The sequence below is a fragment of the Furipterus horrens genome, unplaced genomic scaffold (assembly GCF_987537825.1).
Source record: "Furipterus horrens unplaced genomic scaffold, mFurHor1.1.pri manual_scaffold_10, whole genome shotgun sequence".
Lineage (NCBI taxonomy): Eukaryota > Metazoa > Chordata > Mammalia > Chiroptera > Furipteridae > Furipterus > Furipterus horrens.
The window spans coordinates 81,798,535-81,822,508 of record NW_028327180.1 but is presented as its reverse complement, the minus strand read 5'-3'; the positions used below and the strand labels follow the sequence as shown (position 1 = coordinate 81,822,508).

Below are 23,974 nucleotides of genomic sequence, written 5' to 3'. Positions count from 1 at the left end.
TTTAAGGGACTGGAGCAAGGGTGGCAAGCCCGTGTCAGGTTTATTGCCACCTCTTACTGTGTACAAGCTCAGTCTCAGATTAGTCGCCTCTCCCAGGCTTCACCTACCCCACTGCCACCCTCTGTTCACCTCCAGTTGTCAGGAACCATTGAAATCCTTAGGAGGAAGCCAGTGAGAAAGCCCTGGATGCTGTCAGCACAGACTGTGGAGGCCTTATTTAAACCAGGGGGGAGGATCCCCGTGCTTCTGAGGTGATGGGAGTGATAGAGGGGAGGTAAGTGGGGCAGAAGTTGGTCCAAGAAGTGAGTGGAGGAAGACGGAAGCCAGAGCTGGGAGAGAGCAGCCAACACTGGAGTAGGACTCAGGAAGTCTGATCCTGCCATGAGCTAATGCCATGCCCTTAAACAAGTCATTTCTCCTCGTGGTTACCCTATTTATAAAGTGAAATTGAATGAGGTGCCTTCCAGTTCTAAAATGTTGGGTCGAGGACCAGCCAGCTATGCCATTGTGACACTGGCAATAGCCCCCTTAGTACCAGAATTCCTGCAGCATTCAAAGCATCTTGAATTCTGGGGACAGATTCTGGGGCTTTCTTAGGGGACCTTTTAGATCATAAACCTAAGTTTTTGGGGTTTTGAAAGACTCTGCAGTAGGTTCAGAAGGTCAGGATGTAGTGACATAAGCTGCATGAGGACAGACATCATGTCTAGCATGGAACGTGGTGCAACAAAAACATACAATACATATTTGTGTGGGTCGGCCAAGTACTTAATTACAGAGTCTCCCATTATCTGTGGTTTTGCTTTCTGCAGTTTCAATTACCTGTAATCAACTGTGGTTCAAAAATATTAAATGAAAAAATTCCAGAAATGAACAATTCTTAAGTTTTAAATTGCATGACATCTCACTTTGTCTCCCTCCAACCTTCCTGGGACTTGAATCATTCTTTGACCAGTGTACCCATGCTATATATATTACCTGCCTAGAGTCATTTAGTAGTCCTCTTGTTTATCAGATGGACTGTAGAGGTATCACAGTGCTTACATCCAAGTAATCCTTATTTTACTTAATAATGGCCCAAAAGACAAAAGTAGTGATGCTGGCAATCTGAATATGCTAAAGAGAAGCCATACATGCTCCCTTTAAGTGAGAAGTCATGTATGTATAGCAAGAAACAGTACATATATATAGGGTTCGGTACTATCCACAGTTTCAGGGATTCTTTGGGCGTCCTGGAACATATCCTTTGTGGATAAGGGGGACTACTGTAGTTATTTAATGCAGTAATCTACTCGTTTCAGCTCTTACATTTAAGTCAATCAGCCATTTTGAGTGAATTTTTGTATATGGTGTGAGGTAGGGATCCAGTTTCATTCTTTTGCATGAATACAAGTTATCCAAGCACCACATGTTGAAAAGTTATTTTTCCACATTGACTGTTTTTTGACACTCTTGTTTAAAATCAATTGACTAAATGTTCATTGCTCCAAATGTTTTCATCACCTCAGGCAGCAGCAATGTTACACAATTGCTACTGATCTTTTGGACAGACACCCCAGGGAAAGGGTACTCTACACAGAGTGAGTTCTGAGTCAGGTTAAATGAAAACAAGCCCTGTGAGGGGAGGCTTTCAGGGAACTTCCAACCATGTCAAATAGTGATAGTTACCTGGGGGTGGTTGTTGGGGAATTCCAAACTCACGGCGTCCCTTCCAGTGCCTGCTAGGCTGCTGGTTTTCTTGTTGTGAAGTGTTTGGTTCTTAAGGCTGCCGCAGAGCTGCAGAGAGGAGGTGCCTCCAGAGCAAGTTAAAAAGTAACAAAACTCACTGTTTTTAACAAGATTCAGCTGTTTTTCTTGAATAAACTCTCCTCAAATTGTTGCAGGCCTTTGGTTCACTTCCAAAGTTCTGAGAAAATTGATTGTGACAATTTTTGCCAGGGTTTGTTCTCATTGGTTTTATGGGGGAGTGGATTTTTGGAGGCCTTTACTCTGTTGTTCTGGAAGTTGATCCAGTTTAATCCTAACATTCTATAATTCTAAGATCTGAGATTCTCATATGTATAATTGGGAGGAAATAAACATTCATTTCTTCTTCTTTACCATCAATATGAGTGACACTTAGAGGAAGATCATGAAGTACCTTAGGTGACAGAGGAAACCTCCGCAATGTATGGTCATTCCCTCTTTATGGAATGCTCAGTTTATCAAGAAGAGCATGTTAGGAGGTCATATTTATTTAGCATGCATAAACCATCCACTTCTATAGAGCACTCAAGGAAAAAAGAGAAGACCAGTTAACAGACATAGAAAGACAGGTGTTCCCATGCACCTGCGTGATTACCGTAAGTTAGCGCTAAGCTTCCTGGTGGCCAAGGTAAAAGGAGAAAGCCTTGCACGGTCTCACTGTCTGATACAAGAACATAAGCAAATATATCTGTTGGAGCAGATTTTTTCTTGGCACAGATTTCTAGGAGGAATTTATTAAGTGGGTTTTCATGTAATGGATGCATTTCTTCAACTGAACTTCCCCCAAGGGATTTCCGTTCTCCCAAAGCTCAGAGCCACAGCAGGCAAAGGTAGGAAGTGGTCATGGGTGAGATGGCAGGCTTCTGCAAGCCTAGCTTTGGAGGGAAAGGGAGGAACACCAGCAACTAAGGGTCAGGGAAGACTTCATGAAGCAGAGCATTCGAGGATGCCCTTGAGGGATAAGTAAGATTTGGAAAGTGAAGAAGGTTAAAAGAATAAAATTTGGAGTAGAAGGAAGGGCAGTAGCAACAAAACGTGGGGAAGGTGGGGTTACATTTGAAAGACATGTGGGGTCTATGGCCATACCACCCTGAACGCGCCTAATCTCATCTGAAAGACATGTGGGCTTAATAGGCAGAGTTTGCTGTTCATCTGGACATGGGTACTAAGGGAGAGAGGACTCTAGCCTGTCCCCTAGGAGGGGGTGTGGAGTTTGGGGGGGGGGGCGGCATTTGCAGCGGTGCTCTGGATCTTCCCCGTGAGGATTCACTGTGAAAGTTGTGGTCACAGCAGTAACAGAAGGCATTCCGTGTGATGCACTGTTTACCAAGCGATGTGTGATCTCAGGGTACCACTCCAAGGTAGAAAGAGTTGTAGCAACTGAGAGTTAAGAAGCCCGGCTCACAACCATGATGATTCTGACTGAGTCAATCTGAGGTGGTTCTGGGAATCTGTGTTTTTAATAAGCTCCCCAGGTAATGCCGAATCAGGTGGGCTGTGCATCAGGCTTTGAGGAATGTGGGTGCTATGGGACAAGTTCTGGGCTGGGACTCAGAAGAAGGGGGTTCTGGCCTTGAGTCTTCCCCTAATGTGCTGTGCACCTTTGTACAGTCACTTCCCACCTCTGGGCCTGTTTCCTCTATAAAATCAGGGGCTTGGACAAGGCCCACAGGCCTCAGCCCAAGCTGTACAATGGACTCACTGATGGAGAACTCTGACAGAATGCTGGTGCCGGGCCAACTCCCTGAGTGTCCCAGTTCAGCACGGCATGTCTGCACATCGAGGTGAGTTTGCCTGTGACAGATGTTATGTTTAAAAGGCTTCCAGGTTGTTCCAGTTCTGCTGGAGTCGAGAACTACCACCTAGATGCTGCCCAGTGCTCCCTCTTGTTCTAGAATTCCGAATCCGCGCAACACTCCATCACTTATGCCTCATTTCTTTTTTAATCCCAGTCATGGGCAAAGAGTAGCCTATGTAAGACATCTTTTCCAGATAATTAAAGAGTATTCGGTTAAGCACCAACCTTTTAAAACTTTTACTCTTTTTTGATCCTTCTTTTTAAAACATCAAAATGTTTTTGATAATTCCTAGCCACCACTGTGGTCTTTCATTTGTGCATTTATTCAGTAAACAGGCATTCAGCATCTACTGTGTGTTAGGTGTGTATGAAAAAAATGTTATAATGCAGTAGAAGGATGGATGGACCATGGGTCAGTAATGATAATGATTACTAATATTTATATAATTAGCAGCTGCTTGCTCTTTGGTAGGCATGGTTCTAAGCACTGTAGTTTTGTTATTACATTTAATTCTTACAACAGTCCTCCGAGGGGGTACAATTATATCCTCATACTACAGATGGGGAAACCAAGGCACAGAGAAGTCCTGTATTTTCTCAAGGTCATGCAGCTGGCTGAGGCAGAGCTGGGGTTCAGATCATGCTCAGACCTCCCTGTTTGACCTGCAACAATGTTGTCCCCTCCCAGAGCCTCGGTTTCTTCCTGTGCTCAGGGACTTGGAGGCCCTTTTGAGCCCTCACACCTTATGAGTCCCTGTCTGTCCCTCAGGTCCCTCAGGAGGTCCCTCTCCTGCATCAAGGAGAGCCTGCGTATCTTCATCGACCTGGGGGAGGAAGACAGGGCTGCCAAGGCCTGGCTCGGGGCTGGGCGGCTCCACTACCTCCTGCAGGAAGACGAGCTGGTGGAGCCGTACTTGCAGGTAGGCCTCCTGCGGGGCTCATCTGCTGACCTGGGCCGTTCAGGGAGGCAGCGGTACCATCTGAAGTGGCCACCTGGAGCTAGAGAGAGGCGATGTCCTCCCTTGGAGGGAAAGTCAGCACCGGGCTGCCACCCCCCCACCCCCCCCAGGGCACAAGATGGAAGCCAGGGCAGTCCGGCGGGCTGAACACAGGTGGCTGTATCCATGGACTGTTTACATCACTATCTACTTATTTTTCTTTGACTTAACTTTAAAACAACTTAGCTTTTGACACTAAATAATACTATCTGAAATCACAGGTTTTGATGTATTATTTTTTTTTCTTAAAACACATTAAAATAATTACTTAGCTATTAAAACATAAAAGGTTTGTACTGCTGAAAATTATTCTGGGGCCATCCAATGCAATCTCTCCTTCAATGATGAGGAAATGCTGGACTAGGGAATCTCAGAGGGTTCCTACCAGCTCTGTGAGGGTGGAGGACAATTCGGGATTCTGGGACTTCAGCAGAGGGTTAAACTAGATGGTCAGGATCTCACTTCTGCTCGTCTTATGGACCTCTGAAGTCCTTCTCGCGTTGACAGTCATCTCTACAATGCAGGCAGCCATCCAGAAAGCCCTGAAGTCGGAGGAGCCCGCCCTGGCACTGAAGCTCTATGAAGAAGCAGGTGATGTGTTCTTCAACGGAACCCGCCACAGGCAGCTTGCGATGGAGTATTACCGGGTGAGTCCTAGGCTGCGCAGCGTGCCCAGCCAGGCCCTGGCACGAACGTGGCTGGGGCCACATCGACTCCAGCCTGGACCCTCCTTCCCCTCTTCTGCTGATAATTCTGTTTCTTCCATTTGTCAGTGTAAGAAACGTCCAAGCCTGGAGACAATTTTTATGAGTTTATTGAGCCAAACTGATGACAATTCCTGAGAAGCAAAATCTCAACAGGTTGAGGAAATGTTCCAGAGAATGACAGTTTTGCAGCTTATTTTATACATCAGAATCAAAGGGGGAGATGTAAGGAGGGTTACCTGAAATCCTTTGGTGGTGGATTAAGGGGCGGGGGGTGGGGGTGGGAGAAGGCAAAGCAGGGAAACCTCTGGGATTGGATGAAAAGCAAAACAGATGCACATTTCTTCTACATTGGTGGGCACAGGGTAGTTAACAGTGAACATTTACAGCACATGGAGATGGTATGAGGGGAGCAAGACACCAGTGAGGGGTTCTGTGGCCTCCTGGGTTGGGAGTGTGCCCTGAGGGGTCAGAAAAGGGGGGTTACACTGACCTTTCAAAGGTATGTTACTTCAGATGCAAAAAGACAATAGACTCACTTAGGATGAAGATTGACCTTTACCAAGGAAGCCACAGGCCAAGGACATCACTACCTGCCATGACCCAATTTTAGTGAAGAATTTTTACGTTCCGACTGTCCTACGTGGTCACGTTCAGTCTCTAAGTTTGTAGGACCTGCCATGCTGGCCTCCCCTGAGCTTGTGGGTTTAGCACGTGGCTCCTTTTTCATCCACACCTTCCTCTCTCAGGGCCCACATGCCTTCTCTCTCTCCATCTGTCAGGCTCCCAGGGAAGGAGCTGATATACTTACTCTGTCCTGTCAGGCTTGATAACTTATCCTTCCTGGGAGAACAAACTGTAATAATTACATCTCTTGGGTGCATGGTACTCTACAGTTTATAGCACACCTCTGTGTTTACCAGAATGTTCCCTATGCCACTGGTGGCATGGTGGGAGATGATTGGTCCATGGAGGAACACTTTGTTTTACTATATTTTTATTAAGTATAACGCCAGCTCATCAGACTCATGATTTCACAGATATTACTGCAAAGAAAGAGGCAAGACAATACAAGGGAGTTGATTTAATAAATAATACTAATTAAATAAATGTCTAGATGTTAAACAGATGTGTCAAAAATCATAATTTTTACCAGTGACTGAGGATGGAAATATCATTATCTTATCTGATCCTAAAATCTCACTTATGCAGATATTCATTCATTTGCTTGTTCAATTGATTATTCGGTCATCAAATATTTATCAGTCACCCACGATGTGCAGGCATGGGACAGGAAACACATCCCTGACTATTGAGGTGCTCATTGTCATACACAGTTCTATAGGTGAGGACACTAAGGCTCAGAGATGGACGTGACCTGCCTACCATTCTATCCCAATGAAGATGACAGAAACGGCCACTTATTGGGCACTGTCACGCTCTGGCCTGCGTACGTGCTCTGTGCATGCTGAGGGAGCACATGGCTCGGAGGCGAATAACTTTCCTGCTCTCAGTTTTCCCAAACTTAGGAGGCCCAATGACCTCCAGTTCTTCCACCTTGAAGGTCTGGGGAGAGCGACCAGGAGCAAGGATGACAGGAGTGAGCTGAGCAAACCCATGTGTGGAAACATGGCGGATTCCCCTGATTTTAGTCTCTGCCATCCCCCAACCCATCAGCAGAATGTGAGCCTCCTAGAGCAGTGATTTCCAACCCTCGTCATCGCAGGGCACACATAAACTAAGGACTAAAATTCTGCGGCAATATTTATATTAAATATTCTATACTTTTTGCTGATCTGACATTGGACAGCTATGGTTGTGTTCACTGTTGTCATTTTTAAAAATCTGGCAGCCTAAGGGAAAAGAGGTCGGTGCCCCTGATGCAATAGTCAGGTGTTGCATGCTTTAAAAGTTCCTGTGGCACACCGGTTGAACATCGCTGCCCTAGAGCATGGTATATCCTGGTGATTCTTGGGAGACTAAGATTCCTCGTGCCTCTCTTCTCAGGCTGGGGCTGTTCCTTTAGCGAGGAGGATGAAGGCAGTGAGAACCGAGCTCCGGATTTTCAACAAGCTGACGGAGCTGCAGATCAGCCTGGAAGGCTACGATAAGGCTTTGGAATCTGCCACCCTGGCGGCCAGACTCAGCACAGTCACAGGTAGGTGGTCCCGTACTGAATGGGAGGGGCAAACAGTCCCCAAGGAGACACAACAAAGCAGTGATAGCACAGGCTCTGGACTCAGACTGCATGGGTTCGAATTCTAGGTCCAACTACAGGAAGACCTTAACTAAGCAAGCTGCGTAAGTCTTGAGTTTTTGCCTGGCAAATGAGGATTAAAACTAGTACCCATTTCGTGCAGTTGTTATGGAGGCCAATGAGTATCCATCTAAAATCTCCTGCACAGTGTTTGGCACATAATATGTCCTTGATAACTGTTACCTGTGCTGCTGTAATGATTCTATTACCCTTGGTTATTCCATGAGGACAGGGCAAGTGGTATTTTATTCTAGCTCGGGCAATGTCCCTCACAAAAGGACTATGCCCTACAATTTTAATTGGTTGATTGTTAGTTAGTCAAATGCATATTTTCCCCATGGAATTGAAATGCAAATGAAGGTCAGATTCTTATTAATTAACTCACTACCTATCGGAAATAGTTTGCGTTTACCAGGAAAGTTAGTGGGAAACAATGCAAATCATTAAAACAGAAAGAAGGCAGAATAAAAAAGATTAAAAAAAGAAGCCCTCCTGAATGCTGGTGCTTGAGGGAAAGCAGACTTGATTAGAGGAGCCTCGGTCAGAGGTAGAGACAACTGGTGTCTTCTGCGATGTTTCTGGAAGGGGCTTCTGGGCTTACTCAAGGGCATGAGATGTGGATGCTGCTGGACTTCGTTGTGTCCCAAGGCACTTCAGAGCGCGCCCCGCTCTCTCTCTCTCCTCTTCCTGTCTTTTTCTTTACTGCACAAACCTCTGAGTGATCCCCAGCCTGCCTCCCGCAGTACCCCCCCCAACCCCCCCAGGAACAGTCTTTATCCTTTCCTGGACGAGCTGACCGCTGAACGGGGGTCTCTCCACCCTTTCATGCACTTCCTTGTGGCTGGGTTTGTCCATATCAGAGACTTTTTTTCTCCCTTGGATTTTCTATTTTAATTTGGACTTTTGGCCCTTTGAAGCTCAAAAGTGATGTTTTTAGATTGCATCAAACAGCCACCTTGCAAATGCTTTTTAAAAAATCATTGGAAGACTTGTCCTCTTTAAAAGGTCACTTGGTATTAAAGGAGTTACAACACAGCCACCAAAAACCAAAACAACAGGACCTAGACTCAAGAGAATGAAGGTTCTGCGGCTTGGGTTAAAAGTGACTGGGCCTCTGTAGCTTATCTGCGTCCAGGTTGGTGGAGGATCGGTGCTGGCCACTGCTGGTGGGGGCCCCAAGCTCTGCCGAGGGAGTCTCTATGTGCAGCAGACATTTGTTATATGAAGTTATTTCATTGTCGAGAATTCTCAGCTATTCCATTGAGCTGGTCTGGTCACCATGTCTCATCACAGGAATTCAGAAATAATTATTCCCGGAACCTTGAGTTAAAATGACACCTGTAATAGGGAGAAAGTCTCCTTCAGGAATCCTCCCATAAAATCTTGACCAGCCCACTCTCAGGGAGCTCTGTGTTTCCATTTGCTGCACTTTTCCCGGGCAGACTTTTACTTTTGTTGGTGGAATCATTTAAGACAAGAACCCTCAGGAGGGCAGGGACCTCTTCTGCTTTGTTCCTTTTGTCCCAAGCACAATCCTTGATGCCTAACAGACCTTCAAAAAATTGTACAGTATGAACGAGGGAACAAATGAGCTGAGGTGCTGGCTGCCGGCTGTTTCTCTCAGTCTTCCAATTCCTAGGAGATCAGAAGCAGGAGCTGGTGGCCTTTCACCGTCTGGCCACGGTGTACTATGCCCTGCACATGTATGAGATGGCTGAGGACTGCTACCTGAAGACACTGTCCCTCTGTCCAGCCTGGCTGCAGAGTCCCAAGGAGGCCCTGTACTATGCAAAGCTGTATTATCGCCTGGGCAGCCTCACCTTCTACCAGCTGAAGGTAAGAGCCAAGCTTCTAAGATCAAGTGAGAGCTGCCACGCAACTATATTTCTCCCTGACCCTGAGCCTTCAGGGCAGAGCTGAGGATGCCCAGATGGGGAGTCTCATCTGACAGGGTAAACAGGGTGGGGAGCAACTCCACTGGGGAGCCAACGGCTCTTTCCACTCAGCCCCACTGGAGAACTCAAAGAGGTCTCCCATCTCTGAGGACAGGTGCCAGCTCCTTGCTTTATCCATCAGGGACTATGGGCACATTGCCTATGCCCGAAAGCATCTCAATGGCCTATGAAAATATACACTATGAGACCCCCATCAAAAGAACTATAAGCTCAAGAATTAAATAAAAATGAATGCTTAACTGTTAGAGGTAAATGCTTAGATGTTATAGATAAACTAGAAAATTGCAACTCAATTATCAAGCTATATAGAACCCTATTTTAGGGGAAGTCTGGGTGTATGTTAATATGTTTGAGATAATGAGATGTGGGGTCTTTGAGTGTCAGCATGCCTAGGTTCTTAGAAGGTCTTAGGCTCGATTATCCCGTTTGCTCTGCTAGAGTTGAATCCAGAACTTATTTCCCCAGCCACTTCTAGAACTGTGTTGGTGATTTGAAACTCTCTGGTATAATCCAGGCCCTCAAATCTTGTGCCCAGACATTGGCTCCCCTCTGCCAGAGGCCCCTGCCTGCTTCAACATAAGCCTTAATCTCTTCGTACTGGGGCTTCTGAGTTGCTCCTGTGTTTGGACCTCAGGGGAGCCTCAGGGCAACTCTGCTGTGTTTCTCTTATTTGCCAGATGTTGCTTCTGGCCTGAATTAACTATTGAGTTATGAGGGTTAATGGAAACCAGACATCCCTTTTTGAGTCTCCCCCCAAGAAGCCTCTGTTCTCATCTCTGGCACGTAGGGAGGGATGACTGGGTAGTGAAGGAGTCCCCTGCCATCTTGCCTCTCTCTCCACATCTCCCAGGAAGTGGTTCAGGGAGAGAGTGTGTGATCGGATTGTATGAACTAAAGGCTCTTGGGATTGCCAGGGGAAGAACTCAAAAAAAAAAAAAAAAAAAAGGCCATCTGTTGGCTTAAATGATGGGGAAGTTCAGTGCTACATGCTAGTACTCACACACCTTGCCCTGGCTGGTTTAGCTCAGTGGATTGAGCGTCGGCCTGCGAGCTAAGTGTCGCTGGTTCGATCTTCCAGTCAGGGTACATCAGAGAAGGAAAACTCTGACTCCAAAAAACCTCCGCTGCCTTGCGGCATACCTCTTCAGGGGAAAGGCTAAGGGAGTAAACCCCGACAGAAAATCCGGAGCCGGAGTCCCTAAGGCGGTTTGACGTTGTAGTCAACACCGGCAACTCCTGCGGCGCACCTGAACCCAAGCTGTATCGACTCCGTCTTTCCCTTGGACCCTTCAGCTGCGAAGAGAGGGGGGGTCTGCTGCATGGGCAACAGCAGACCCTCCATATTACCCTGCCCAGGCTCTGTAGCTTCAGCGTCATCACAAGATGTCGATTCAACACGGGAGGAGACAGATACCATGTCACTCCCGAGTCGGACTGCACAGCCATTCTCGGCGGTGCAGATAGACTCTTAAGAAGCTACACCATCGTCTCTCGAGACGGACGGCTGCCGACGACGACGACTCACACACCATCATGCGTTTCCCCATCTCTCTGTATCTCTGGCTGTCTGTCTCCACTTTGCTGTGTTCCTTGGTCCCCTTTCCCTCCCACTATTGGCAGGCTTGAGCCCACATCTAAGAGGGTAAGGGACCACTTCTCTGCTAGGTTGTACTGCAAGGCCCCAGGGAGGGACTGGGGTAGGTCAGCTTGAGTCACTTACGCATCCCTGAAGTGCTGTGCCCAGGGGGATGCTGTTTCATGATTGGCTGGCCCTGGGTGAGGTGCCACCCCTGTGTCTGGGCAGGAGGGTCCTGGGGTTAGCGAAGTCCCAGGCTGCAGTGGAGTAGGGGAGGGGCTCCCCCTGCACCCCCATCCAGGAGAAGGGACAGGAAAGAAAGTATGTCGGGCACACAACAGCTAGGGCTCCCAGCACTGCCTTTCTGCCTCTACTGGAAACGTCACTAATGCTGTCCCTTCTTTGCCCCCATGCCATGGGGTTAGGATGCCCACGATGCCACCGAGTACTTCTGGCTGGCCCTGGCAGCAGCGGTCCTGCTGGGTGACGAGGAGCTGCAGGACACCATTAGGAGCAGGCTGGACAGCATCTGCCAGAGCTCCCTGTGGCTCAGCAGCCCCTGCGGGCGCTCCTCAGAGAGGGCGCGGTGGCTGAGCGGCGGGGGCCTGGCCCTCTGAGGGGCACTGTCCCATCTCTGACCAGTTGCCATGGCCAGAAGGTGCCTCCCTGCCTTAGGCTCCTGGGCACTAATTGGAGGGTCTGAGCCCTCACTTGGCCCAGCCCCCTCATTTTACCAGGAGGAGACCACAGTCCAGAGGGAGAGGGGCTCTCTGGGCCATCTACGCATTAGCGGGTGACGGGGCTGGGATTAGGAACCTTGCTCGTTAGACGGTGACCCTTCCACATGGCTGGCCTCGGAAATACACTTTCTTAATGCACAATTCTTCTAGAGAAAACAAAAAACCGGCCCCTGGGAAACCTAGCTCCTGCCCCGGAGAGAAGGCAAGCAGATTGGACTTCGTTCCTTCACTGACTTTGCTCAGGGAAAGACCCATCCCCCTGCCAGGGAGAAACATGGGGATGGGGCCGAGGGGCGGGGGTTGGGGGGCTTTGAACTCACCATGCTCTTTGCCCAGAAGACACAGCCTCAGAACGACCCAGGGAGGCACAGGGCACGGGATCTAATGTGGATTCACTGTCCCATCCTGGCCCAGGAGCCCCTCAAAGGCTTCCCAAGGGCCAGGGCATAAAAACTGAGCACGAAGAAAGCTATGACATAAATTATGTGTAAGTCGTGTATATTATTAAATATTGCCTATTTACATTTACAGACATTTGTGTCCTTTATAATAGAGAGAGATGAGATGGGAGACTTGAAGGGTGGGTGGTAATGTGTTCAGGGCAGCTCCTGGACAAAGTGCTTCTGTTGGTCACCTATCCCAGCACAGCACATGCCGTGGCTTAGAACACTCATATCTCACAGTTTCTGTAGGAAGGTGGGAATCCAGTAAGACTCAGCTGGGTCCTCTGGCTCAGGGTGGCTCACAAGGCTACGATCAAGGTGACAGTCAGCCATGGCTGCAACCTCCTTGGGCTCAGCTAGGGAGGACTTCATTTTTAAACTCAGTCATGTCATGTTGGCAGGAGTCAGCTACTTGCTCGCCATTGGCCAGAGGCTGCCCAAGCTCCCCGCTTCATCAGAGTGAGCGAGTGAGAAGTCACAGGCTTCTCATGACCTAATCTCAGAAGTGACATCCATTAGCTTTGCCTATTCTATTTGTTACAAGTGAGCCACTCAGTCCACACCACACAAAAAGGGAAGATGTGAATACTGGGAGGTGGGGAATCACTGGGGGCGGTTTCAGAAGCTGCTGACCTCAGTAAGTGGGGTTCAGTGGGTCTGGGAGATGCCCAGGCCCATGCATGTTTGAGGAGCAACTCCAGTGACCCCCTGGCTCTGCATGCTTGGAGGTGCAGCAGAAGGTCTGCCATAGTGCTCGCTGCCTCCTGCCAGCAGCTTCGATTTTCCTGTCAGACCCTCTGTCCTTGATTCCTAGCTTCTCAGGCCAACCAGATGGTTGGTGGTGGTCGGGATGGGAGGCGGGCAGTGAACTGAGTCCACACTGCATCTTTGAGTCACCAAGCCTGTCTGCACGTCAGTGCATCTTATTTTCTCTGAGGAGCCTGGTTGGGTGTCAAAACGCTCTCTAGAGAACATTCTTCTCCAGGAAGGAAATGAAGTGAGCTAATCACTACCATGCAGATGGATGTGGTTTTGCTCCCACCACAAACCAGAAAATCCCGAGCAGGGAGGGGCACTGTGGAGGAGTCTCCCCTCCCAGGCAGAGTCCTTTCAACAACATTCCTGGGAGCTGATCAGGGGCACAGGCGTTCCAGGACCATGATGCGTCTTACATTTGAAGGCTTGCTTGGCCTGTGAGCGAGCAGGTGCCGTGCCCCATTCTCCATGTGACTCAAGTTACAGACCCTCTCCCTTTGCCACTGACCTATTGCTCTCCCGGACAGATGCCAACTTCTGTCACTCTGATGGGTGTGGTTCCCTTAACTGCACCCACCGGATTTTCGTATTGGCTGGTGGGTGGAGAGTTCTCTTCTTTTTACAGGTGAGTAAACTAAGAAGTGTTACTGTACTTAATGTTATTTAACATTATGTTTTAATGTCTCATTAAGATTTTTCTTTTCTCCAGCAGGCATCTGACCATTGGCTCACATTGAGCTTACGATCAATTGAAACATCTTCTCCCATGAGCTTTTGTTTGACCAGATCTTTCTCAATTGCTACATATAATTTATATAAATATACACACATATGCATTTCTGTGGAGGGCATTATATCTACCCATTTTACATTTCATTGGGAATTTTGGCTAACATTTTTCTGATTCTGTGCAATTTGTTTGGTTAATCTTAATTCTGGTAAATCTACCACTAACCAGGTCAGTTATAAAGATGTTAAGCACACTTGCAAAGACAAGGGTAGAGCTTTTTTTTTTTTCCTATGAGGAAAACACTGGACTGTATCATTGTAAGGTTTATACCCTATATGCAAATTTCTCTGCTGAAATCGTTTTAAAAGTGTTTACAATTCCATTTTAAAAATATGGGTACTTATTCCTCTTGAAATCTTGTTGAAACTGTTTTTTTCACGATCCACAGAGGGTGAAGTGGTGAGTGGCTCCGGTTTCTATTTAAGCAGGTTTTATTACACGGATACAGTAGCCAAAGATGATTCAGTTAAGCCTGTGTGGCCTGCCTGGCTCCTGGCTCCTTGTACTGAACCCAAATAAAGAACGAGGAAGGAATCACAACATTGTGGAAAACCCTGTAATGTATTTTCTCAGCTTGCAGGTACATAACGTCCCTATTAAACATGAGTAATGCTCTGAAATCCAATATTGCCTCATCTTTTTCTTCTTTGCTTTTCCCATTATTTCAAGATGTCTTTATATCATGTGTGTGCACGTGTATGTGTTTTGTAAGCAGGTGGGGAGCTTCAGAATGAGGGAGAGAAACAGATCACCAGGGGGTAGGAAAATCTGGATTTGGGTCTTGAATATGACATTAAATTGCAGTGTGACCTCACGTGAGTCACTTAACCTCTATACACCACAGGTCTCTGATCTCTAATATAAAAACTATGTTCACCTCTGGGGTCTTTTTTGGCAAAGTTATTTCCATAGCTTATGAGCAGGAAGTGAGATTTGGATCTAGGAGATAAAATCATTTACTTCTATGGCCCAGTTTTGTGTTCTTCTTTCTACAGGTGAGTAAACAAAGAAATAGAAACATAATTTTCGCCCAGTCACAGCAGTGCTAGCATTTCATGACACCAGACCTCAACTGCACTAAGGATGGGTTCTCTCATGCACCACGACCTTCACAGTTGCATGCGTGTATGTATGCATGCACTTACCACCATACACACCACTTAACAGCCATTTACCAAACTTCTTCTAAATGGATTTACTTCCTTTACTCATATAAATTAATTTTATAAAAGATGACTGGGCTAGGTAGCAGCAGATCGTACACTGCTTTCCATAAATAGTATTTCATGAATAAAAACAAGTACAGTGGAAACAAAACACGTCAGTCACCTCAAGCTAGATGCTGTTGCCTATGGCAAGTGCGCAGCTGAGGCTTGATCTGGAATTATTTGAAAATAAAAAAGATTAACGAGTGGCAGGGAGTGTGGAAGACAGACTAACATCCTCCTCCTTATGAAACCAGAGAAATGGAGAAAGCAGTGCAAAGGGCTGACCTCCCCACTAGGACAGTCATGCTGTTCCATGCCATGTCTGGGCATGCGTGTCCCACTCCAGGGAAGTGGGGACTCACTTGTGTGAGAGGGAAGGGGCACATTGTATAATATTGTATTATGAATATAACTCAAGATGAGAAGCACAGTGATGGGAACTAATTATGGAGGGTTACAGGAGCTCAGGGGAGGAAATCTTAATTCAGGCAAGGGAGTAAGGGCATCAGGGAGGGCTTCCTGGAAAAAGTGACATCTAAGCTGAGTCCTGAGAAAGAGATCTAAAATTCTAACTGGAGGCCATGGGGTGTGGGGTTGACAGGGCATGTGTCAAGCAGAGGTCCAGAGAGTGGAGAGGGCCTGCTGTGTTCTGGGGGTAGCTGTAAGTTCAGCAAAGCTGGACCCAAGTCTAGGAGGTAGGGAGGGGAAGAGAGCGGAGAGACTGGAGAGGGGAGCTGAAGACAGATCCTGAGGGGCTTGGTCTTCACCCTGAGGGGGAGGCACAGACGGGTTATGAGCAGGAGACAGAGTGGTCAGATTTGTGCTTTGGAAAGATCATTCTGGAAGCAGCATGAGAAGGGGTTACAGAGCAGCAGGAGAGAAGGTGGGGGTGTCTATTGGGACAGCGTATTGCAGCAACAGGCTGCAGCCTTCATTTGAACTACACCAGCTTCCCCACTACAGTCCTCTGTGATCCAGGGTCCCAAGGTACCACATTGCATTCAGCTGGTCTGTGATAGTTTCTCAGTCTCTCCTGTTGTTCATGACCTTGACCATGTTGACCTCCTTCCCTTTATATAACCGCACCCATTGAGATGTGTGGGTGAGGGGAAGAGAGAAAGGAGCAATTCAAGGGGCTGGGCCCTGCGCTCAGACAGCGGTTCCGGGTGGGCAGTAGGCGTGCCTGGACTAGAACCTGTCTTAGTATCTGTGTGACCTTCAGCAAATTAATTAACTTCTTTGAGCCTATTGTTGTCAGTTATATCAGATGTTACATGTGAAAAGTACCGAGCACACACAGTGCCTGGTACATTAAATGCCAAATGACCTGGTAGATTTGTTTATCTTCTTTCCTCCATAGATGAGGAAATGCTGAAGCACATCTACCTGTCTTTGAAGTAAGGCCTTACCCCAGGGAAGAAAGAAGCCTGATTCAAGACACAAAGCAAATGAGGCCATTTCTAAAGAGTTAATATAATGGTTTATGTTCTAAAAATGCCCACTATAACCCCGCCCATCAGCTTATTTATTTTAAAGTTAAGATTTAGAGTCTTTTTCAAGTTTGATTTTATTTGCCACTTTGCAGTTCAATCACATTGTGCTGTTTTCATATGTAAGCGCTGACATTAGGGACAGCCAAACCTAGAGGGGCGGCCAGGAATGATGGTCTCGTCCTCAGGGACTCTGGGTCTGAAGCTGGCCTCCGTCACTGCTTTGCTGAGTGACTGGGCAGGTGACTATACCTCCTAAGCCTCGGCTGTAACTCTGCTTAGAGTTTCACCTGAGGCCTCACGTGAGGATGACTAGCTGTGGGCACTCAGTTCCTGGTAGCTGTCATCATGAAGTGGGATGAACAGATTCTTAGCAAGCGCATCTGGTTCTGGACCCCACGTCTTACGATGGGGGTGTGTGTGTTCGGGGTGCTGCTTTTTCTGGGCCTTCACCTCTCGGTGAGCCCTCCTGGATGGAATAGCCTCTCGGTCAGTGTGTCCCTCTCTTCTCCCCAGCCCCAGGGGGATGGGAGGAGGGAGGCTGCCCGCCGGCCTGGCCCTGGGAACATGCAGTTGGTGCGCATTCCTCTCAGGGGTGTTGTCTCCCCAGAGAAGCAGAGACAGGTGGCTGCGTAGGGGCTGGGAGGCTCTGCCCAGCTGGTGTGTGGGATGGGGCCGAGGTGGAACCTAGGAGAACATGTGTGGCTGAGACTCTGTCATGGGACTGGCTGCTCAGCTTGGTTTCCCAGGAGAGACTGTGGGAAGCGGGTGGGAGGGAAGGGAACTGCTTTGAAATTAGTTTAAAGGTGAGAACGCCAGCTCCCACTCTAGGGCTGCCTTTGATTCATTGTTGGGGCATCGAGGTAGTTCAAGGGGTGAGTCCCCTCCAAGTGAGCTTCCAGACGGGGTAGGGGAGGATGGCTGAGGCCACGCGGGCAATGACAAGCAAGGCCTTTGCTCATCTATTGTGTCCCATCTCTGTGAGAAATCAAGACTAGCTCCAGTAGGGGGCAGTGATGTCTCTCCTAAACAGTGTTTCAATACCAAAGAAAGTATTCAATAGCTCTGGGTGGGTCTACAGTCTGGCTTTCTAACCTTCTTTTTCATTTTTTCTCACAGTGACACAGCAAGATGTGCTTTTCGGTTGCATCTTGGTATGCATATGGCCATGTAGCCCCTACAATGCAAAATGTACTTTGATACATTCTACTCTATTCTAACTTTACGTTCTACTCTAATTTAAAAGTGTCTAGCTAATGATCTTTTAGAGTCTCTATGCTGCAGTTTGAAAAGCACTGGCCTGGACAGTGGTCTCTCAGAGAGCATAGGAAAGCTCTAGCCTTTGTTCCTAAAATAAAACTAACAGATGATGTTGTCGAATGAACATTTTGCACCAGACCTTGTGAAAAATCTTTCTGAGGACTCTCTCATGTAGCCCAAGGACATTTTGAGGAAGATACTCTTGTTTTTATCTCCACTGAAGTTTAGAGAATGGAAGTGGCTTAAGTCCACAGTTAGTAAGTGGTTAAGGTGAGATTTGAGTTTATGTCTTCCTGATGTTGGAACTAGAGCTCTAACCCATTATATTACATGTACTGTGGGCCTGTGTCAGGTGATACATCTCCAGGACAGATGCTATTACTAATGTGATCATAATAGAAGCAAGAATAAAACTTGTTTCAGCAGCCTAGAATATTGGGTTGAAATCAACACTGTGATTCTGGTGGTTTAAAAAGTGAATTACCCCAGAACGGGATTGGAGAGACCTGATTTTTCTAGGAGGTCTTAAGAAAAACCTGGGGGTTACCATTGACCACAGTCAGGTATCTTAGTCTAGAAAAACTGATAATCATCTTTTACAAATGGAAAATGAAAAGAGGAACAGAAAGTTTATGTAATGGCATAGTGATGATAGGTCAAAACAAATTATAAATTAGATTTTGAAGATTCCAGGTGAAGGTGAGTGAAGGGAATTTGCAGGAGACCCAGAGCCAATTACAGAAGAGTAGGGGCACCTGAACAAGCGAGGCAGCCAGGTGGAGCCCCATGGGCCTCACGCATCCCGGTCATGTGGCTTGAATGGCAGCAGCAGAAAGGAGGTCACAGACACGAGAAAATCACCTAACTTCTGATATCACGGGAAAGCTGGTAGGGACACCATCATCATCCAAATGTGTCGTGTGAACCAAATAGCCTGGGAGAAGCCTGCACTCATGTCAAGATGCCTTAAAAAATTCTTATGTGTAACTAGTATCAGAAACAGTTTTTTACCTATAGTATTCAGGAATACTTACTTATTGTCTTAATCTTCCATTTTATTTTCATTTGAGATTATAAATTTTTACCACTACCTATGGAAAGGACTTTTAAAGTAGGTACTCTCTTCTGCTTTTGATTCTAATCTTTTAGATCTAGAGTATGATATTTAAACATGATGTAAATAACTCGCAACTACTTCACCCTTCTGGCAAGGGCCAAATATTGTGTGTGAAGGAAATATTTTTGTTCTTGAACTTTCTTGTAAATTGAGAACCTTTGCTGTTTTTTCGTCTGGGAATATATTGGACATCTGCTTCACAGAGATGCTCAGAGGAATGTCCCTGACTTCCCAGTGCTTGTTCCAGACAGCAGTGACATTGGCTTCATCTGCTTTCCTCCCCGGGCGAGCGGCCGTGGGCCAGGCTGAAATAACAGCTGCATGCTAATCCTGGTGACCAAACAGCTACCTATTCATGAAACAAAACAAAACAGACTTTTGTCTGTCCCAGCACATGTAGCTTTGGGACGCTAGTGGGTGGACGGAAGGACGGCTAAGCAGAGAGATGACCTGGAGGATTTGTATTTTTGGTTGTTTTAAAGTCCTAGGGGATTATAGAGTTTGAAATTCTGACCCTCTTCCAAGTCCTGTGGCATTCTTTTATTTTTCCTTCCAGTTATATAGTCTGCCTGTCTTTCTTTCTCCTGGTGCTTATAGATCCCTTTTAGGGCACTTATTACAGTTCATAATTGTACCATCTGTGTTTCTTTTTTTTTAAGGGTAATCCCTGTCCCCCACCAAGATTGGAAGCTCCATGAGAGCAGGGACCTTGTCTGGGTGACTCAACTCTGTATTTCTAGAGTCGAGCCCAGTATCTGACACATGGTAGAATATCAATAAAGATTTGGTGAATGTGCTAATTAAAAAAATAAAGGAGCCCTGGTTGGTGTGGCTCAGTGGATTAAGTGTCAGCCTGTGAACCAAAGGGTTGCCGGTTTGATTCCCAGTCAGGGCACTTGCCTGGGTTGCAGGCCAGTTCCCCAGTCGGGGGCGTGCAAGAGGCAACCACACAGTGATGTTTCTCTCCCTTCCTATCTCCCTCTTGTCCCCTCCCTCTAAAATAAATAAATAAAATCTTTAAAAAATAAATAAATGAATGAAACTTTGTATTCAGCTTGTGACCCCTTTTATCTCTTAGGAGAGGGGGAAAGTACTAAAATCATATTCTACCTGCTTTTTGCTCATGAATGACTAGAAAATTGGGTGATAGGCTACATACACTCACAGCAGCTGCTCAGTGAAAGTCTATTAAGAATAAGCATGGACTTCCGGCCAAGATGGAGGCATAGACAGACAGGCTGCATCTCCCTCCACAACTAAGAAGGAATACAACAACTACCTCAAAACTAGAAATATCCAGAAGTTCCAGAAAATCACACTGCATGGAAGTCCAGCAAACAAAGATATAAAGAAGAAATACTTATCCAGACAGGTAGGAGGGGTGGAGCCGGGGCGGAGATGACATGGTGTGGTGGTGGCAATGGCGGCAGCAGCAGAAGTGGGCCAGCAAAAGCGCAGTCACACATTTTAAAAAGTCAGGAGGGACACCTGGGGAGCTCTCCCAGCTTCTCACCGGACCTAATAGCTCATGGTCCCATCACCAGGGAAAATCAAGCCTCATTGCTTCTGACTCTGCAGGCCAGTGGGGGTTAGGGCAGAGGCAGAAACTGCTGGTCTCTCAGCAGAGTCCACTTGTTTAAAGGACCCCCACGGTCCTAGAACATCCTCAGACCCAGCCACTCTGGGAACAATGGCCAGGGCAGTAGCTAGAAGGGCACCAATCCGGTGCGGAAGTGGGAGAGGTGCCTAGAAAAGGGGCGAGTGTTTGGCAGGTGACATTGTTCCCTCTAGGACCCCTCCCCCACATACAGCGCCAAAACGTGGTGAAACAGGTCGCCCTGTACTGATGAATCCCTAAGGCTCTGCCCCTTAGAACGTAACAGGAGCAACAGCTCTACCTGGGACACAGAAGCAACAAACACAGGAACCTGTCAGAATGAGGAGACAAAGAAGTATGGCCCAAAAGGGGAAACGGATCAAGGTTCCAGTGGGAGAACTAAGCGACGAGGAGATAGCCAACCTAACAGATGTAGAGTTCAAAACACTGGTGATAAAGATGTTCACAGGCTTGACAGATATGCCTGAGTATGGCAAACATATAAGAGAAGTGAAGGCTATGCTCAGTGAAACGAAGGAAAATCCACCCAAAACCAATGGTGAAGGGAAAGAAACTAGGGTTCAAATCAATGATTTGGGACACAAGAAGGAGAAAAACAGTCAACCAGTGCAGAATGAGGAAACAAAAATTGAAGAAAATGAGGAAAATTTACCAAATTTTGCGAAGGAGATGGACATACAGGTCAGAAAGCACGGAGGGTCCTGGGTGAGCTGGACCCAGTGGGGACCACACAAGGACGCATCATGATTGAGATGCCAAAGGTGAAAGATAAAGAGAGAGTCCTGGGGGCAGCAAGAGAGAGGCGGAGAGTTGCCTACAGGGGGGTGCCTATAGAAAGAACTATCAGCTGATTTCTCAGAGGACACTTTGCAGGCAGGAAGAGACTGGCAAGCAGTATTCAATGCGATGAAAGGCAACCTGCAACCAGGATTACTCTATCCAGCAAAGCTATCATTTGGAATGGAAGGGCAGATGAAGTTCTTTCCAGACAAGGTAAAGCTAAAGGAGTTCATCATCACCAAACCATTATTATATAAAATGTCAAAGGAACTTACCTAAGAAAAAGAAGATCAAAACTATGAATACTAAAATGACAACAAACTCAACTATCAACAAATGAATCTAAAAAAAACATAGTCCAACTAAGCAAACCAGAATAGGAACAGAATCATAGATATGAGGATCATTTGGAGGGTTATCAGCTGGGAGGGGTGAGGGGGAGAAATGGGGAAATGGTGCAGGGCTTAAGAAGCACAATCAGTTGGTACATAATAGGGGGAAGTTAAGAATAATATAGGAAAGGGTGAAGTCAAAGAACTTATATGCAAGACCCGTGGACATAAACTAAGGGGGGTGGGATTGCTGGAGGGAAGGGGGGTACTGGGTGGAGGGGAGCAAAGGGGGAAAAATTGGAACTACTGTAACAACATAATCAATAAAATATACTTTAAAAAAAGAATAAGCGTGATTTTCATTTGCTTAGATTGAGTTACCATAGATGGGCTGGGCTCTTCCTAATTTTCAAAGAGGTAGCAATTGAGAGCAGTTGTGAGCAGTTATGAAGTGGTATTTCACTGAGCATCTGCCCTGCACTAGGCATTGTGCTAAGTAATCCACATGATTCTTTCAATGTCCCTACACAGAAGGTGTTATTAACCCCACTTTCTTGATGAAGGAACCAAGGCTCAAAGTAGTTGAAACACTTGCAGAGATTTAAGACCAGCTCTATCTGACCTGAAAATCCATTCTTTTAATAACTATGCAATTCTGGTTTCACACTTTCTCTTTTAGAATTTAGCACCTTAAGAAGACATATTTTCCTTGTGAACATTTGATGGTTCCCCTTTGTCTTAAGGGTGGTGGAGGGGATGACCAGGAAACCTAGGGATAGAAACCTTGGTTTACTCAAGCATTATTCCCCCAGAAATCACAGGAAGTCCCTTCAGTGTGGCAGGTTCTATGGAATAAAGAGAACCAGGGCACAGGTGACAGCTTTAGGGCATTTTGGGGCCTAAGTGGGCAGAGTATTACTTCAGAATACCAATGCTCCTTCCTTGGGAAATTATAAATTGGGGATGTGGTGAGATGCAGGACAAAAGACTTAGTCTCTGCCTTTGAGCATCTGTTGGTTGCTTGGAGGACACTAGATACGTGCAAGAAAAACTCTAGGAGAGAAAGAGTCTGAGTCATGGGAAATATCCTGTGAACAGAGAAGGCAGAGAGCCATCCATCCATTTATCCATCTATCCATCCATCCATCCATCCACCCATCCACCTATCCACCCATCTATCCATCCACCCATCCATCCATCCATCCATCCATCCATCCATCCATCCATCCATCCACCCAAACAATATTCAACACCTCTTATGTGCTAGGCTTACACTCCAGTGGGCCAGGTAGTCACAGTCCATGACCTCATGGAACCTGTGGGCTCCTGTGTGGACCAGAGTCCTCTGATGAACTTTTCCACCGTACTCACCATCACAGCTGGGCTTGAGCACTTATACTTCAGACCTGTGCTACATGTGTGCTCCCATTATACCATTGACTCCTCTTAACCATCTCTCCCTGCCCAGGAAGTAATTGTATATTATAATTGTTCATATAGCGCACATGAGGAAACAAGTTCAGAGGGGGAAGAGATTAACCCTTAACCAAAGTCCCACATGTAGAAAGGGCAGAGTCAGGCTACCAATATAGGCCTCATTCATATTGCCAAGCACATTCTGAAACTGAAACTAGACTTTTGCTAAGTTTCCTGGAACTTCTGCTAGATTGATTCCACACAGGATTGAACAGCACCACCACTTATCAAATATGTGGCTTCAGACAAGTTTTTGTTTTTTTTTTTATCCTTACCCAAGGGTATTTTCACTGATTTTAGAGAGAGAGGAAGGGAGAGAGAAAGATCAGTTGGTTGCTTCTGGTATGTGCCTCAACTGGGGATCAAACAAGCAAACTAAGCACGCATGCGCCCTGACCGGGGATTAAACCCACAACATTTTGGTGTATGGAACAACACTCCAACCAACTAAGCCCCCTGGCCAGGGCATGATCTCAGATAAGGTTTTAAGCTCTTGGTGATTTATTGTCTTTATTGTTAAGTTGACGGTGATAATAGTATTGAATACTTACTCATGGGGCTGCTGTGAGGACTGAATGAGTTAATATATGTGAAGTGCTTGGATTAGTGCCTGGCATGTGATATACTAGTAGTGGATATGACTGATGTTCTTCTCTTGACAGACATTTCAGAAGAGTAGTTGTTTGGGTGAAGAAGATAATAAATTCGGCTTCCGACGTGTGGAGCTAGCACTCAGAGTTTGCATCCAGTTGTGTGTAGAACCACTTTTATGTCCATATTTCCCACTCTACCTTAGGTGCCATGAGGTCAGAGATTGTCTGGGTCACTGTTGCGCCCACAGCACGAGAACAGTGCCTGCCCCAGGGAAGGTGCTACAGGTTGATTGATTGGGTAAAAGAATAAACTAATAAATGAATGGTCTGTAGGTGT

The 23,974-nt window shown here is 46.6% G+C and overlaps 1 protein-coding gene across 1 annotated transcript in view; it reads left to right on the top strand.

The window, feature by feature from the left end:
• SH3TC2 (SH3 domain and tetratricopeptide repeats 2) overlaps positions 1-12,304 on the top strand; it is a 47,061-nt gene extending 34,757 nt beyond the window's left edge. Inside the window, exons 13-17 of the mRNA XM_090288365.1 lie at positions 4,314-4,464; positions 5,067-5,189; positions 7,254-7,404; positions 9,143-9,339; positions 11,460-12,304. Of these exons, the coding sequence (XP_090144491.1) occupies positions 4,314-4,464; positions 5,067-5,189; positions 7,254-7,404; positions 9,143-9,339; positions 11,460-11,651 (814 nt within the window). The 3' untranslated portion in view covers positions 11,652-12,304. The remainder of the gene's footprint in view (positions 1-4,313; positions 4,465-5,066; positions 5,190-7,253; positions 7,405-9,142; positions 9,340-11,459) is intronic.
• The last annotated feature ends 11,670 nt before the right edge of the window (positions 12,305-23,974 follow it).